The 16,269-nt window shown below is 48.0% G+C and overlaps 2 protein-coding genes across 3 annotated transcripts in view; one reads left to right on the top strand and one right to left on the bottom strand.

Annotated features, from left to right (window-relative positions):
- The window catches only part of LOC135821191 (uncharacterized), a 70,719-nt gene extending 57,656 nt beyond the window's left edge, over window positions 1–13,063 (top strand). Inside the window, exons 25-28 of the mRNA XM_065334259.1 lie at window positions 1,881–2,069; window positions 3,141–3,323; window positions 4,986–5,177; window positions 9,368–13,063. Of these exons, the coding sequence (XP_065190331.1) occupies window positions 1,881–2,069; window positions 3,141–3,323; window positions 4,986–5,177; window positions 9,368–12,546 (3,743 nt within the window). The 3' untranslated portion in view covers window positions 12,547–13,063. The remainder of the gene's footprint in view (window positions 1–1,880; window positions 2,070–3,140; window positions 3,324–4,985; window positions 5,178–9,367) is intronic.
- A 1,208-nt stretch (window positions 13,064–14,271) lies between these two features.
- The window catches only part of LOC135821192 (echinoderm microtubule-associated protein-like 2), a 32,722-nt gene continuing 30,724 nt past the window's right edge, over window positions 14,272–16,269 (bottom strand). For both annotated transcript variants that reach the window (XM_065334260.1, XM_065334261.1), the window contains exons 21-22: window positions 14,950–15,080; window positions 14,272–14,632 (exon numbers count right to left, since the gene is read on the bottom strand). In XM_065334260.1, coding sequence (XP_065190332.1) covers window positions 14,489–14,632; window positions 14,950–15,080 — 275 coding nt within the window. In that variant the 3' untranslated portion in view covers window positions 14,272–14,488. The remainder of the gene's footprint in view (window positions 14,633–14,949; window positions 15,081–16,269) is intronic.

Genomic DNA, 16,269 nt, shown 5'->3' with positions numbered 1-16,269 from the left:
TTGGTGTCGTACGTAAGTCATAGCCATGGTCACCCATCGAGGGTATCACCATGTAGAATTGCATTTAAAATTGTTTTTATCACATTGCTCATACCGGTACGGAAGATGGGGAAGCAGAACGAAGACTAAACCGCGTGGGCCATCAATGGTATCTCTCCAGGGGCCCTCCCCGTGAAAGGGCTCATACTTTAGTTAGAATGGACTCGGATGGAGAGCCAAGGATTAATTTATAAGAAATACTTGAGCTAGAGCTACAGTCCATTTCAAAACTATAGACGCGTACCTAGGCAAAAACCGTTATGCCAGCATCTATACCACATAAAATCTGTGATCACTTTGTGCATAAATTTTTCCAAATTGGGCGTCTGTTATCCAATCCTTTAGAAACTATTATGAGAGTAATTGTGGAGCGATCCTGAGCAATATTCCGAAAACTATTCTCAAAAAGTTCCAGCCAAATTTGAAATATTTCAAAAACCCTACGCGTCTATAGTTTTGAAATGCACTGTAGAGCTGCTAGCCAGTTAGTTGTAGAATGTTAGTACCGTCGGTCAGTGTCGTGCAATGTTATCGCATAAGGGGCCATCCGTAATTATCGATCTTTTTCACGAAACGAAAAAGTTTCGTTTATGGGTGGGTGGGTAGCGACCGGTTTCGTTTTGAAAAAACATCGAAAGCGGAAAAATCAACGCTCACTGCATGCATTGATGCATGCATACATTGTGTACATCGAAGTAGATCGACAGTTGACTCTACGTCGCGCGGCCAAGCAAGTGCTGCAAGGATGCAGTGATACCACTCTGTACTCAGTGCAGTGAGTTCCTTTCGTCCTCGGATGACTTCTCCGACGAGGACCTAGCAGTCATCATGATCATTCACTCTGGGACCGACGACAGATAGATAAATACTTCGTTCCAGCCGCCGATGCAAGAGAATTTCAAATTACGGAGCGGGGCGCACGCCAAGTAAATTCTCACGCAAATATGGGGAGCGCCAGCCGCTGAAGACGATGTCGTCGTAATGTACCTGGAAGAATCTGATCGTGCTTGTGGTGGGGAAGCCATGGAGAATGATCCCCGTGTCGACAGTCTTCCAGAGACGGAAAATTAGGCCATCGACTTTCTACGTACCTGATTGACGGCAGCGCAGCGCGGCGTGCGTGCGACCTTAGGGAGCTTTCCGACAGCGATTCTGGGGCGTTGCTGCTCTCATTTGCGAGCGAGGCACGACTACTGAAGTCTGTGATAGCTATGGCTTTTGTTTCCGCTCCGAAGTCGACTTGTTTTGGCAGTATCATGTCAATGTCGGAACTCTGACGATTTGCAAGTGTACAATTCCCGTGTTTAGACGTAGAGGTGCCAGCAGCGTATGTGTGTGGTAGGTGAAAATAAATGTTTCCATGGTCAAGAAGTAGTACCAGACTTCCAAGAAAACATAACTAACGTTGTTACTTACTTCCACAATCACACAAAATGTGGCCTCGCTGTGTTGTAACAGCCAATCAAGATCATTTTCTGCACAAAGTCCCAAGTCAATTAATTTTTTCGTTTCAGGGGGGTGGGTGGGTGGGGGTGGGTCATAACTAAACTTTTTCGTCTCGTGAAAAAGATCGATAATTACGGATGGCCCCTAAGCTGATTGTTTAGTAACCGGTGGTGTTAGTGGACATTATAGTGTAACTTTTAGCTCTTTGGTCCTTTTTTCTTTCTTATACATTTTAGTTAGAGTCAACATATTTCATTTCATTGCTGACTGTGAGTAGTAGGGGCAAAGGTGGTATGGTCAATGCCATTGTGCCCTAGGGTACCCGTAATTGAGTGAGTTTCTACATGCACCCGGTCAAGCCAGACTTGTTCTTGGATCTACGTGCACATGCTTAGATATTGATGAGTTCTGCGCCAACATCTCCATCGCCAATGGCAGTTACACGTACACGGACAGGGGGCGTCTCGGCTCATCGGCACATCTCAGCTGTAATTCGGGTTACTTGCGCGGCCACGAGGAGAGTGCTCGTTGCGTGGCATCAATCAGCAATATTGGCAACTGGAGCAAGCCCAGCACATGTGAAGGTCAGTCTCAACAAAGTTGTCCTCTTTCCCTGATTATTAGTAGGGCTGTGTTTGCTAGTAAAAAAAACAACAAAAACAAAACAAAACAGTGAACTCGCTATCACACCAAGGTAATTATTTTAATGGTTACTGTTGCACTCACTGAAATCCAACCCAAAGTGCAAAACTGGAGCCCTGGACCAGTTTCAACTACATCACTGTACTTGTACAAGCGTACGTCCAGTCCCCGCATTCCTACCACTTCCAGGGCGGCAAGGGCCTTATAAGTCTACGGCGCCAATAGTCATGCACTTGGGGTTGGATTTCACCGAGCTCAATTGTATTTGTACAGTACAACACTGCACCCGAACACCACACATTGTGCAGGGTAGCAGTGCCACTACTGCTCCTCCATGCATGGGGCTGATGGAGGTGAACAGCGGCAGGAATATTGGATGCCTTTCTCTGGTAAAGCCTTCTCGGGTTAAGCTCGCCATGATCAGGCCAGCTAGCCAGAAACAGGGCATTTACGTGTCACAATGTCGTCATTGACACAATACAACGCTTGAAGTCATGTGAACAAGTCTGCTTATTGATGTTACACATGCGTGACGGTCTGACGGTTTGCACGCTACATCTGCTCTGTGAAAGTTTAAATCACGTGGTAGCTCCATTGCCAAAAGTGTACTCCATATCAGCGAGGGGGCGATACTTCTACACAATAGAGAGAGAGAGAGAGAGAGAGAGAGAGAGAGAGAGAGAGCGAGAGAGCGAGAGAGAGAGAGAGTGAGAGAGAGAGTGAGAGAGAGAGAGAGAGAGAGAGAGAGAGGGAGAGGGAGAGGGAGAGGGAGAGCGAGGGGGAGGGAGAGGGAGGGAGAGGGAGAGGGAGGAGAGAGAGAGAGAGAGAGAGAGAGAGAGATAGAGAGAGAGAGAGAGAGAGAGAGAGAGAGAGAGAGAGAGAGAGAGAGAGAGAGCTATGCTGACTTAAAACTCGGATTCGCAACACAGCTTACGGTCTTTCTCTATTGTTGGCATGGCTGTTTGAATGCAAGGAATCATTTATCTTGTCTTTCCCGGTGCCAATTTTTTTAGAGAATACCAACTATTGTCCCACGCTAAGGATCCGTAATGGCATCGTGCTATACGACGAAGGACGGTTGCTGGGAGGCAAGACCAGGTTTAAGTGCAATATCGGCTACAGGTCGCCCTCCGGTGCCACGTGTATGGAAGGCAGCCAGCTGAATGGCTGGTGGAATGTTACAGGTCAATGTAAACGTAAGCATAATATTATTCAGTCGACCCCACTTATAACGAACTTATATGTAGCGAATTTCATGATATAGCAAACCATTGCTCATGTCCCTGTTTGAACCCTCGGTGTAAGTGTGTTTCTGTTGTAACAAACTTCGGCTATAATGAACTAATTCTCCTGCACAATGGTGTTCGTTATATCAGGAGTCGACTGTAAGCAGTCACACACACACCCACCCACCACTGTAGGTCGCATGAACAAGGTAGTGTAACACGTATACTTATGCTGGGATATTCATGCAGTACTCTGTACTATAGTCTGTTTCAAAAAGATTTACAATCAGGTTTGGGTCTTAAAATGTATGAAGATAATGAAAATTTGGACAACAAAGTACATAGAATGGCTTGTTAGCACACGGCAAATTGTTCTGTGAAGGTTTCGGAACAATTGGAGCAACCGTTAAGGAGTTAGAATTTCGGCCAGATTTCCGGCCTTTTCCCATGGTTTACAATTTGCCCAGGAAGCCAGTATCGATTTTTTATCAAAACCCACGATTTATCCTTTCCTTTTTGGCCTTGTGGTTATGAATGCTGTCTGCTGACCATGAAGTTGTGAGTTCAAATCCCAACCTCTCCTCAAGTCAAACTTTTTTTTCATTGTTTTGGTGATCAAGCTGGTACAAGACAAAGAAGATGGCTGCACCAAACGACTTGTTGTTGGAGCTCGCGCTTCCTGCCGAACTGACTGACACTTGACTGGCTCACGCCATGTGAACACACCCACAACACTGCAATGGTGTGAGTGAATTATAATGGAAGTCATCGCGCTGTAGCTTTTGAGATTTATTTTCGTATTTCAAGATCGCCAATTTATTTGAATTTAGCAGTCAACGCCGCCTTCTATCAGAGTTCACAAGCGTCTGCTTTTCTCAAAATGTCGTCGAAGTCACACGGATAGCTTTGCCAAGTCATGGGCTTGGGAATGAGTCCGTGTCGATGTCGTTTTCGTCATACGGTGAGTAAATTGCATCGCAGCTCAAAGAAACTATTTTGGTCACAAAACGAATTGGGACTCATGCCGCTCGTCAACATTTACAACACTTTCGTTTCGACATGTCCTCTCTGACTCCAATATCGATACGAGGAAGAACTCGTTTGTTGTAAACCAGACGTACATGACTGTATCAACGTGAGTGAGTTGTCATTTTTCCTGCTTTCGCGCGGAATATTTCTTCGAGTTCACAGTGAGTTTTTCCAGGCAGCGCTCGAGTGCTCATACGGTAAGACGCCAAACTCCGCAGGCGATCGTCAGGATTGCAAATCTTTTTGAAACGGACTGTAGCTATTTCGTATTTCCCGCTTCAGCCACAGCAGCTAACAGCCGCATGGACAATGTAATACTGTAGCCACTTTTAATGTCGTCTGTACACATTACTGTACACATTGTTGAACATAACATGTCGCCTCAAGACTGGCTGCAGAATTCTTTGTATGCGACCAGTGCGACTTGGTAATTGTAGGTGCTATGTAACAGGATAAGGTGTGATAGAAGTGTAGGGTTGTTTCACATCACACAGCCAAAAGACACACTGTTAGCCTCAGTGGACGTATATGCACCAGGTTGGGATAAGTCACAAGTAATGAACACATGTCGTATGTCTGTCCTGTTTTTGCTCTTGCGTAAAGTGATCCTGGACTATTGTGGCAAGGATCTGTCCGACAAGCATGGTGACTTTGAATACAGAAACGGTGGACATCTGGATGCAGTTGCTTTCCTGCGCTGCCGGTCGGGATTCTTCCCGTCCGCGCAGCCACGCTTCGTATGCTCGGTGGGGCCAACGCTGACCGGGGTCTGGAACGGGAAAGCAGTCTGCGAAGGTGAGCAATGTGATTTTGATTTTGATATTGTGCACACGTGAGGCAGTTCAATCACACGAAGTAGGACTAGCACTAGCAGACACACATGGAGTAGGACTAGCAGACACACACGGAGTAGAACTAGCACTAGCAGAAGCACACGGAGTAAGACTATCTGACGCAGACGCACACGGAGCATCCTCAGAAATACACAAATCAGAACTAGCAGCACTCTGCTGATCAACAACACACGCAGGCTGATTGACAGATAGACCATCAGAGGTAGTACCAACATGCATCACACGGCGGGACAGATCAAGCGTGCACCTAGAAGCAGTGAGAACATCAGACCCAAGGATGAGGTCATGTGTAACACCATCGACAACAATAAATGTATGATTTGTACAAAACGACCCAATACGAAATTTCAACGAAACAACACCACAAGTACTTAGGGACTGACCCGTTACACCAGTGAGGAGAGGACGAACACCATCTTGCTGGAGTGCTGAGATGTCAACGTCGAAGCTGCGTAGCAAACGTAGGCTGATGAGGGAGACACCTGCACCAGTATCACCGAGTGCTGTGACAAAACGACCAAACAACTCGACAACAACACCAAGAGACGGAAACGGCGCACCTGCTGCGCACCCTGAGAACTGTCGCTCCAACCACGGCCGCCGCTCGCGTGTGCTGATGGAGGAAGACTACCTGGAGATTGAGAGCTCAAAGAAAGCGAAATGGAATCTAGCCTTTGCAAAAACTTGTCCAACACAAACATCTGATCATGAACATTATAATTACCACCTGAGGCTGACGTCATACCGGTAGTGGAAGCTGATGGAGCAGGCGGGAGTGCAGTGCTTGACCCGCGGACGGCGAATATGGCCGCAGGTGTCGGCGACGCACGCGCAATCGCGGCACCGTTCGACCGGCGCTGCTCTGCGTCGAATATGGCCGCCATTTCCAGAGCCCTTTGCACAGCTTGTGCCAAATTATTCGGGCTGGCACTTCGAACATGAAGGCGAAGCTCTGGAGAAGGGAGGCCATCGATAAACTGATTGACCAGTAAACGCTGGAAGAGGTCCGTGTTTCCTGGCCTGGGTAGGCCCTTGACGCCAATTTCTGCAACGCAGACGCGAACTCCACCGGACTCTCAGTTGTTTTCATTGTTCTTGCCCGAAACTCGGCCTCGAACGACGGGCGATGCTGCGGAGGGTTGAAATACGCAGTGAGACGATCGCACAGCTCATTGTAGGCATCATTCGGGTGCTGGGCCCGGAATGTCTGGTAGACATGAAACGCCCCCTCGCGGAGACGACAGGGCAGGAAATCCAGGCGTTGATCATCCGCATATCCGTTTGCCTGACAGGCGACGTTAAATTGGCCCATAAATGTCAGCCAGTCTTCGCTGCTTGTTCCGGTAAACTCAGGTGGTAAGATGACTGGGCGTCCTAAAGCCGCCGGGCGGGCCGGAGCTGCTGCTGCTGCTGCTTGAGGCTGCGCCATCTGAACAGGTAAATGCACGGGTTGAACTGAACACTACGAATATACACACTATTATAGTTTACCGCTGCCACCAATGTAGTTGCTGGCCCTCGGAGACAATTTCACACACTCAAACAAAGCACTCACTTTGTGGTTTCACGAATACTCGTTAGGACAGAATTATTAGTTGCACACTCGGCAAGTAAAGATAAGAAGTGAAAAAGCACAAGAAAAGAACAATGCAAGAACACACGGCGAACGGCAGCCATGTTTTGTTAGGTCATCAACCAATGAGCAATCTATATAAACCGGTCGCCGACGAAATTCTAGAATATTCCAGAGCTGTGAACTGTGATTGGTTAATTATGCTAATGTTCTAGAACAATAACACTAGCAGCAGTCATACGGGTAAATACGGGTTTAGCCATACACGACTCATACATTACTCACGAGCGACTCACGGAAAGGGTAATAACATGCAGATACAAAATACGCAAGGAGAGAAAAAATGTAACTAACTGCCCATCTTGGGGTTTGAACCTAGGAATCTGTATCAACACAAGCTCTACAAATAAATACTCTTTTACTGCGAAAAATATACTTTCTATTAAAATGCAACTCCTACAAATGCACAAGGGGTAAATAATTCTTGTTCTTGTTGTGAACTGAGAAAGAAGACGACTAATGCGCAAGGCGCTTGCGCAGAGAGAAAAAGGAGCAGGAAAAAATGGAACACGTAGCTTAGAGGTGAGTGTGTACGTCTGGAATAATCTATGCGTACGGAAGTACGGCATAGCATAAATCTGATGACGAGGAAACCGCATCAGTCAGCAGAAACAATAAACTCGCGGCCCAGCTTCGGTGTGGGAACGCGGAAACAAACTGGGAATGAGAACACAAACTATGACGTGTACATTGGCTAGTACGCTGCAGTGCAAATAATCTCATGATGTTGAGCATCATGTCAACGTCGTGACAGATATTACATTTTCAAGGATTCTCCAGAGGCAAATGGATGCCTATCAAGGAGAGTCTACTGGGGAAAGGAAGTGAAGGTGTCTGTTATGAGAGAGGGAGGAAGGGACATGACAAGGTGAAAAAATAAAAAATAATACAAACCGGAACAGCAGAAGTTACTTGCAAAAACTCGGTATACTTTGCACAGAATACTTGTGGTTCAGATAGTGTCTGCGCACAGCAACAGTTAATCGGCTAGCGGATGTCCGACAGTTTGTGCATTGCGTTATCTGTACACTCATCCCCCCCGGGTTATCTGAACCCCCAAGTTACGGGTACTTCAGTCTACTGGGCACGCTTTGGGCGAGTTTCAGTGGAAATATGACTACCCTTTTGTAACTTTTTTTGTCAAAATAGTGGCGTTGCATGCCATCTCTGTGGCCTTTCCCTAAAATAATGTATGAGATTCGGAGTCACGGACTTTTTGAAGTTAAGGGCAGTGCCCGATCCCGGACCGCTCTGATAAACGAGGTATGAGTGTAGCCCTTTGCCATGTCTGCTGTAAGAGTTGAAAGTGTAACACGTTTATTTAAAGCGATTTTCAATTTTTTTCACTTTGCGTGCACAAAGCTAAATGAACCCTGCCATCAGCCTGCTGCCCTTAAAATTATTCTAGTACTGAGGAAATAAGGAATAGTTGTTTTGTAGCCTTCAACGACACTATGCCAGCTCTATCAGGGGTTCAAGTCCAAATTCCAAGATTCGCACAGCGCGTTTGTGTTGCGTTGAATAACACATCTCATGCAGTTAACACTTAATATAACTGGACTCCCTTGGTCCCTTGATGCAGGAAAGCTAAGCACTATTTTCTCTTTATGGACCAACTACGAGCCTGGCCAGAGAAATCCAACCTCATGAATAAAATAGCGTTGCCGGGCACTACGCAGCCCTAGCACTACACATACTTTGTGTGTTGCCTCGAACACGGCGCTACTTTATTCATGAGGTTCTGGCCAGAACTGCAGGAGAGAACATACTGGTAATGGTGTGTAGGCGAACATTATATTGATCTACAGTCAACTTCGCTGATAACAACTGCGGATATAACGACAATTCGCGAATAACGACAGAATTTCCATGCCCAGAGCAAAGTCCCATTCTAACTGTAATACATACAAGGAGACTTCGGGTATAACGACACTTCGCGAATAAGGATACTTTTCTGATGCCCTGCCGAGTGTCGTTATATGCAAAGTTGACTGTACAATTAGAGTATGGATATGGACATGTCAGTCCGTCATCACTGAACCGTTTCAGGAGAGTGGAGAACTGTGTGAGTGGGAAAGCAACTGTCGATGAAATCAAAACCCGTTTCATAATATTGATTGTGTGTGTGTGTGTGTGTGTGTGTGTGTGTGTGTGTGTGTGTGTGTGTGTGTGTGTGTGTGTGTCTTTGCATGCATGCATGCGTGTGTGTGTGTGTGTGTGTGTGTGTGTGTGTGTGTGTGTGTGTGTGTGTGTGTGTGTGTGTGTGTGTGTGTGTGTGTGTGTGTGTGTGTGTGTGTGTGTGTGTGCTTTCATGCGTGCGCATGCATGTGTGTGTGTGTGTGCGAGTGTTTGTGTGCGTGCGTGCGTATGTGTGTGTGTGTCTTTGCATGCATGTGTGTGTGCTTTCATGTGTGCGCATGCATGTGTGTGTGTGTGTGTGTGTGTGTGTGTGTGCGCGCGTGGTGAATGCTAAACCATGCTCTCAACCCGCTGTGCAGCGCTAGGCAGCAAGGACCAACAGGACAGTCTGATTGTTATGCTGCCCAGTGTCCTGGCAGCAATGTGCCTGATGGGCATCACCATTGCACTTGCCTACAAATGCTCCAAATACCTGAGAGAGAAGCGGCGCAGTCGACGCCTCAGCGCAGTATACAAGATTTGGAACATGTCCTTCCGCAAAGCTGGTGGCACCGAACGCGGTGGCAAAGAGCTCTTGAACGCGGACTCGAACACGGACGGAGATCACCTGAGAGCGGACACGTACAGCCTGGCCGAGGAGGACCATGACCTCTGGTCCCCCACGTACATGCACATGGGACGGTATCCGGACGACGACCAGGAGGACATCTACCTGCAAAGCATGTCCGGTGGTCGGGATGGCAATTACGGTGATGACATCATCTATACGGAGGGAGCGGCGGAGTACGACGCGTTCAAGAAGAAGAAGAACTCCGCAGCCGGGTATGACGCGTTCAAGAAGAAGAAGAAGCGCAGACCGCGTGCTCCCGACATCTACGAGAAGATTCGCCGCACGATCAAGGGCAAACAGAGCGTCGAATCCCAATACGCTATGCCTAGCCGCGGGAATCGACGCAAACGTGGTGGCCAAGGTGACGCTGCTGCTGGTGGAGAGAAGGAGGACGCGGACGGACAAGAAGAAAAGCCGAGCAGTAGATTGGTGATCACCGGTGAGGACGGCGCTGTTATTGATGATTTCTGTGACAGCTATGACATGCATAGTCAATGTGTGTCGCTATCGGGCGACGAGGAATCTCTACATTCAGCGTCCATGCTGGACCAGGGGGAGTTCCTGTCAGCGAGTGCCCAACAAGGATCAACAAGTCTGGACTCGGACTCCATTGACTTGGAACTGCTGAGCCAGACGGATTCCCTGGACGAGTACGATGAGAATGCGTATGGCACGCACGGTTCTTACATCCACCATACTGATTCGCTGCAGACGGCCGTCGGGGACTTCTACAAACAAGGTGATTCCGGAAGAAATGAGCGTTGGAACATACCACCGCTGGGGAGCATGTCTAGTCTCCCGGAGATGCCCGACTTGGAAGAAGCTGATCAGTACTGTGATATGAGTGCGAGTGGCTCAATGTTCTCACTGGCTCCCAAACAATCAGGTACATCCACCGGACTTTCAAGCCTCGACGAGCTTCCTCCCCCGTTCCTGGACGGAATCGATGAAGGCGACTCGTTGTATGCTGGCGTCAGTGCAGATGTGAACATCAACCGTATCCGTAGCAACCAGAGTATGCACAATTTGAGGCAAGACAGTGGAGGGTTAGCCGACGGCTCGACGGTCTCGGTTTCCGTCAAGCCGTCCAATCAGAGCATAGCGTCGTGGTCGTCGCAGCTGCAGAACCTGGAGGGCCTGCCGCCGCCGCCGTGTTTCGATGGCCTTGATACCGTGTGCGAGCAGGACACTTACAACACTGCGTACGGTCTTTGCACTGCGGATGGACGTGAGCCAGGCGTGCCGGGAACACCGCACCACGATACTGGTGAAACGGAGGAGCACTATGATGATCTGTATGGCAGGGCATCCAACACGAACTTGGCTGTGACTGGCCTTGCGCCCTTCGACCAACAGGATTTGTCCGGTATGCCTCCACCGATGGTGGACGACACGTACGACTCAAACTATGGTTATCAACCTCGTTTTGACCCAGATGGTGTAACTGCCCCGGGAGATGATGCCCCAGATGGGCACGCCCCGGGAGAAACGACCCATCGAACAGATATAGGGGCGCAACGTCAAGACGGCGGAACTGACCAGGTAGAAAATATCCCTGGTGCATTCACACCGACGGAAATAGTTGTCCATGATGATGTCCTGGACGGAGAGAACGAGTCGAAGCAACCGCTTACGGGTAGCCAAGGTGACGAAACAGGTCAAGAAGATGAAGATGACGGGTACAGACTGGTGAAGTTTAGCAATGTACTGCCTTTGTCGTCCACGCCCAGGCACAAGAAGTCCGTCATCAAACGCAACACGCGCGTCAAAGCGGCGCGTGCCACCAGCTCTAGTTTCAAAGATGATGGGCAAGTGGCGGCGTCCACTGCGGACGGCAGTGGACCCCAGGACGTTCAACCACAGATGCCCATGCCAACTGTTGAAATCAAGTTTGGTGACGGTGAGGACACAATTGCCGACACTGCAGCTCCAACACTTGGCACTGCGGAAGGTGACGGCGACAAGACCGACAACGATGGAGATGAAGTAGGCTACTCAATGGTCGTGTTCAACCAGGCTTTGGCGAAACCAAAACACAAGAAATCCGTCATCAAGCGGAACACGCGCACCAAAGCTTCGCGTGCAAGCAGCATAAATTTGGTAGAAGATGACCATGAGGCATCGTCCACTGCGGGAGGCAGTGAGGCTGGACAGCAAACATCATCATCATCTTCTGCGGACAGCGGTGTAGCTCTCCGAAGTGACCAGGGGAAGGAAAGCAACGATACACAATCATCGCCAGCGACAGCATTGATCACCAGTGACGTCTCGGTGCAGGTATCTGCTAGTGATGCTGATGATGCAGGCAATACCGAGGGAGGAGGAAATACTGAGGGAGGAGACAATGAAGAGGTTGGCTATAGCAGGGTCGTGGTAAACACAGTCCTGCCACCATCATCCGGCCTCAAACATAGGAAACCGGTGAAAAAGCGTAATGCTCGCACGCCAGCCAAGTCCGTGTCCGATCCGAGCAAAGCTGAAGAAGAGCAAGGCGAGCCGCCATCCTTTGCCACGACAACAAGTACCGCCGGTGATCATGCAACAGGTTCTGACGTTCAGGCGCAGATGCCCATGCCCACAGTTGAAATAGAGTTTGGTGATGGTGCGGATGCAGCTGCTGACAACACCGACCATCCAGCAGACACCACAGCTTCAGCGTGTGGCACTGCGCAAGGCGACGACGACAAAACTGATAACAATGGCGATGAAACTGGCTACTCCATGGTCGTGTTCAACCAGGTTATGTCGGCACCGAGACACAAGAAGTCTGTCATCAAGCGAAACACTCGGGTCAAGAGTATGATGTCCACGGAGGCGAAGAGTATAGATGAAGTATTGGACGAACGTCCTCCAGCACCAATTGGCGCGGATGACATGCCAAGTAAGAGTATAGTAGAAGATAATGAATTCCCCCCACCGCCCCCATGAAATCAACTTTCAAAATAATAACTATGTGTTTTATATAAGGACATCCGGCACACCCGATAGCACCTTCCCCCCCCCTCCCCCTGCCCTGGCCCCCAACACACCCATTTCATAATAAGATCACACTTATCATGTGACGTGTGCTGGAATCATTGCACTCTGTCAAGTGATCACTACCTCTCCGCTAGAGACATAATCCACATGACATGATGTTATGTCACACGAAGTAATCCCGTGTCACATAACGGACTTCATGCGATCGCTGTACGCTCATTCATGACACACACACCTCCACTTCTTTTCTTTGGGCAAGCCAAACTCCTTCCCCAACCTGTTTTCCCGTTTTACCTGCCTTTTCCTGATCATATTTTCTGTCATACCACACACCCTAGGTTGGCTATTTTTCTCACCTTATCTCTCTTCAAGTCCTAAAGTGTGTCAGTCTCTCCTCTAGGCTGAATTGACTGGGTGAATTCTCGATGGTATATTTTATAGTGTGAATACACTTCCCGATTGTGATTATGCTCCGTGACCTCTCTGATTGTGCGTTATTGTGCTTCCCAGTCCGCTCGCGAATAACAAATCTCGAGTACTGGGCACACCCTGGAATATCGTTCGCAGGGTGTTAAACTTGAAAAGTGATCAAAACGTGTAAAAACCAGGGTGTACCACCATATGAAGTTCATCCACCGTCCGTAGAGGGCTCAATTTGCAGAAAGCAAAGAGCGGAATGCACAGACAGAAGAACGAGCAGGTGTTTTCCAGGTCGTGAAACTCAAGAGTTACGAAAAACAACTGCTCGTTTTTCTGTCTGTGTAAACCAAGGACAAATTTTCCTACTCCCTGGTGTAAACACAATGTGTGTGTGTATGATCCCCGGTAGCCCACAACCAGGCAGGACAATGTCCAGGAAAGAAATAGAGGTGCTGCTGGGCTTCAATCCCGTCCACGGATCCTTCTTTCGCACCATTGGCGCCCGGCAATGGCCCGAACACATGACTCCACTTACATGTGTTCCAGTGGAGACATTACAGTAAAAAACGGTGGTTAAGAGCAGGTGGCCGCTAAACCCAGAGGTCGCTTCCACCCGGTTTTACCGTAGTCTGTCTGAGTGTGTACTGTAGTAAGAGAAGACAGACAGACTCACTTCTCCACTGGACCCTATAAGTAGAGAATTGTCTGCAACAAGCACACATGGCGACCTGGGAGGGGCTGGTTTTTTTCTTGATGGTGGGGTTGGGGTTGGGGGTTGGATGGTAGACAGAAATATAATTATATTATATATCTTATCCGACAGAATGAGGGGGGGGGGGGTAGAGAATTATAATACTATAGAAGCCCTAGATAATAGAATCACAGAGTAGAAAATGATGAGTATTACATTGTACCTAGTTTCAAGGGAAGTATACTATGTACACACAGCTGAAATCTAGAATGCATGATGACCTGGAGTGTTTCCACGTGGAAGTCGTTCTTAGATTGATTTCTTCCATGTTAATATATATACATAGTCAAATATAATAAAATTGAAAACTATGAAAGACCTCCACTCCTTGAAGTCTTGAAAGGCATGGGGCGAGGGTGGCGGGGGAGGAAAAGTCGAGTTCAAGAACAGATGAGTCCATTTCAAGGTGACACGTTCAAGTGTATCCTGCAACTTGGCTGAGTGCATACTGTACATATGCGCGCGCGCGCGTGTGTGTGTGTGTGTGTGTGTGTGTGTGTGTGTGTGTGCGTACCGTAATGGAACAATCACGGTACACATTGTGTCTACATTGATTCAATGTGTGTATGTACACGTTGTGATACGTTGCGCCTTGTATGTCCGTAGTGTCATTGACCAAACACGGTACAGTACTCACTGGGTATCCATTGCTCTGCAGTACACACACAGCCTGCTGTTCATATCACAGTGTTCGGCTGCAGTATACGCACGGCCTGCTATTCATATGACAGTGTCTGGCTGCAGTACCTGCCATTGCAGCACCGTGGCATCTTTACCTCCCACGCTGATCAGCAGAGTGTCGTCGTGTGTGAATGATACGGACGTCACGTGAGATCCGTGTCCCACTGCTTCACGACATTGAGACTGTCAACGTGGGGCAAATAGAAAGTGGACAGAGAAGAGCAATTAGAAACGTCCCTGCCGGCCACAGACACTGCATTGCAGTTCAGGGCCGGTACGGTTGAGATATCCACTCGTGCACACAAACCCACGGTTGGCACGAACATATATGTACTTACACCGACAGATACGGACAGACACAGACAGATAGATATACACCAACGCTTAGGCTCGATTTAGGCTAAGGCCTGTTGAGAATCCATAAATAAAATACAAAATACAGATACCTACCCTGGACTGTGGAAGAGGATATTCAAATAACTTCGACATACTTCACCTACCCTGGCCTGTGGCAGAGGATATTTGAAAATCTTCACTTTCCGATAGTCGTCGCCGGTGGCCAGCATTGACGACGTGGAGTTGCGATGGACGGTGTTGATATCAGTTCCGTCCGCTCCCTCCGGCCAAATACCTGGAAAGGATACACACAGTAGATAGTGTATGGTATAGTTAGACTTCGCTTATCCACACACATCCATTTTCCATAAAATATATCCGGGATAGGCGAGGGAACCGGATAATCGAACGCACATACTGTATGCATGTACCGTAAAGTCTTGTATAAAAGCCTTTACGGCTTCTATGACTTTCTTGGTGAAATTTTGCCGGCTTCTATATGAGACAGGCTTCTATACAAGACAGGTATTTCTATGTATGTCAACAATAAAACCAGGCTTATGTGTGATTTGATGGGCCCAAAATTGCGGCTTCTATTCGAGGGCGGCTTCTGTTCGAGTGCGGCTTTTATACAAGACTTTACGGTATGTATGATATACGCTGTAAATTGGTAGCCAACGATTTTCTTCCGGATGGTGAGGAATGCGGATAAAAGAGGACCGGATAAGCGAGGTCGGACTGGATGGTATTTTACGGGGTATAAGTTCACCTCTAGCCAGAACTTTTGAGGTGTTAATGAACTGGTTCCACCTCCACGACACACGCGCTCTGGCTCGCCCTCATTCACCAGCAATATGACTTCAAGTAATTGTTCTTGACAAATAGGACTCGAGGCCTTAGCGGCATATTTGTCGTGTTGGTTGTAGAAGAAGTGAGCGAGTTGTTGCAATACACCAGACCAAACGCCATGTCTTAGGAATTAACAAATAATCGGCGTGGACACAATGAAACGTTGTTGGAAAGACTAAACTGACCTCGCTAACATGCGCGTGGAATAACCTAATGAGTGCGCATTTGGTAATGTTCACACCCGTATTCTCTGCAGTCAGTGTTTGTTGAACTTTGATGCTTTTTCTGCCCTCTAGCATGGTCTACCAGCAACTGCTAAATTCAAAACTAATCACATCGACATTATGAAAACTTTCCATGGAGATGAGAAAGACAGTAACACAATAAATACAGCGAGTTGCACTCTCAGTACATCCACCATGCGCAATACATGTACAGAACTGCTAAATGAAGTCCAATCGTGTTACTCAGGTACACGCTGGGCATTGCGCAGCCCTAGACCTGCGAACACGGGCTGCGAAATTGTGCAGGACCCTAATTTGACTCACGTAACCAGAGTTCATAGCACAGCACTGCAGTTATTGCTTATGGTGGGTGCACGCTCCACCTGATCGTGTTAATGTCAACATATTCCT

This window comes from Sycon ciliatum, chromosome 7 (assembly GCF_964019385.1).
Source record: "Sycon ciliatum chromosome 7, ocSycCili1.1, whole genome shotgun sequence".
Classification (NCBI taxonomy): Eukaryota; Metazoa; Porifera; class Calcarea; order Leucosolenida; family Sycettidae; genus Sycon; species Sycon ciliatum.
This window is presented reverse-complemented; position numbering and strand designations above follow the sequence as displayed.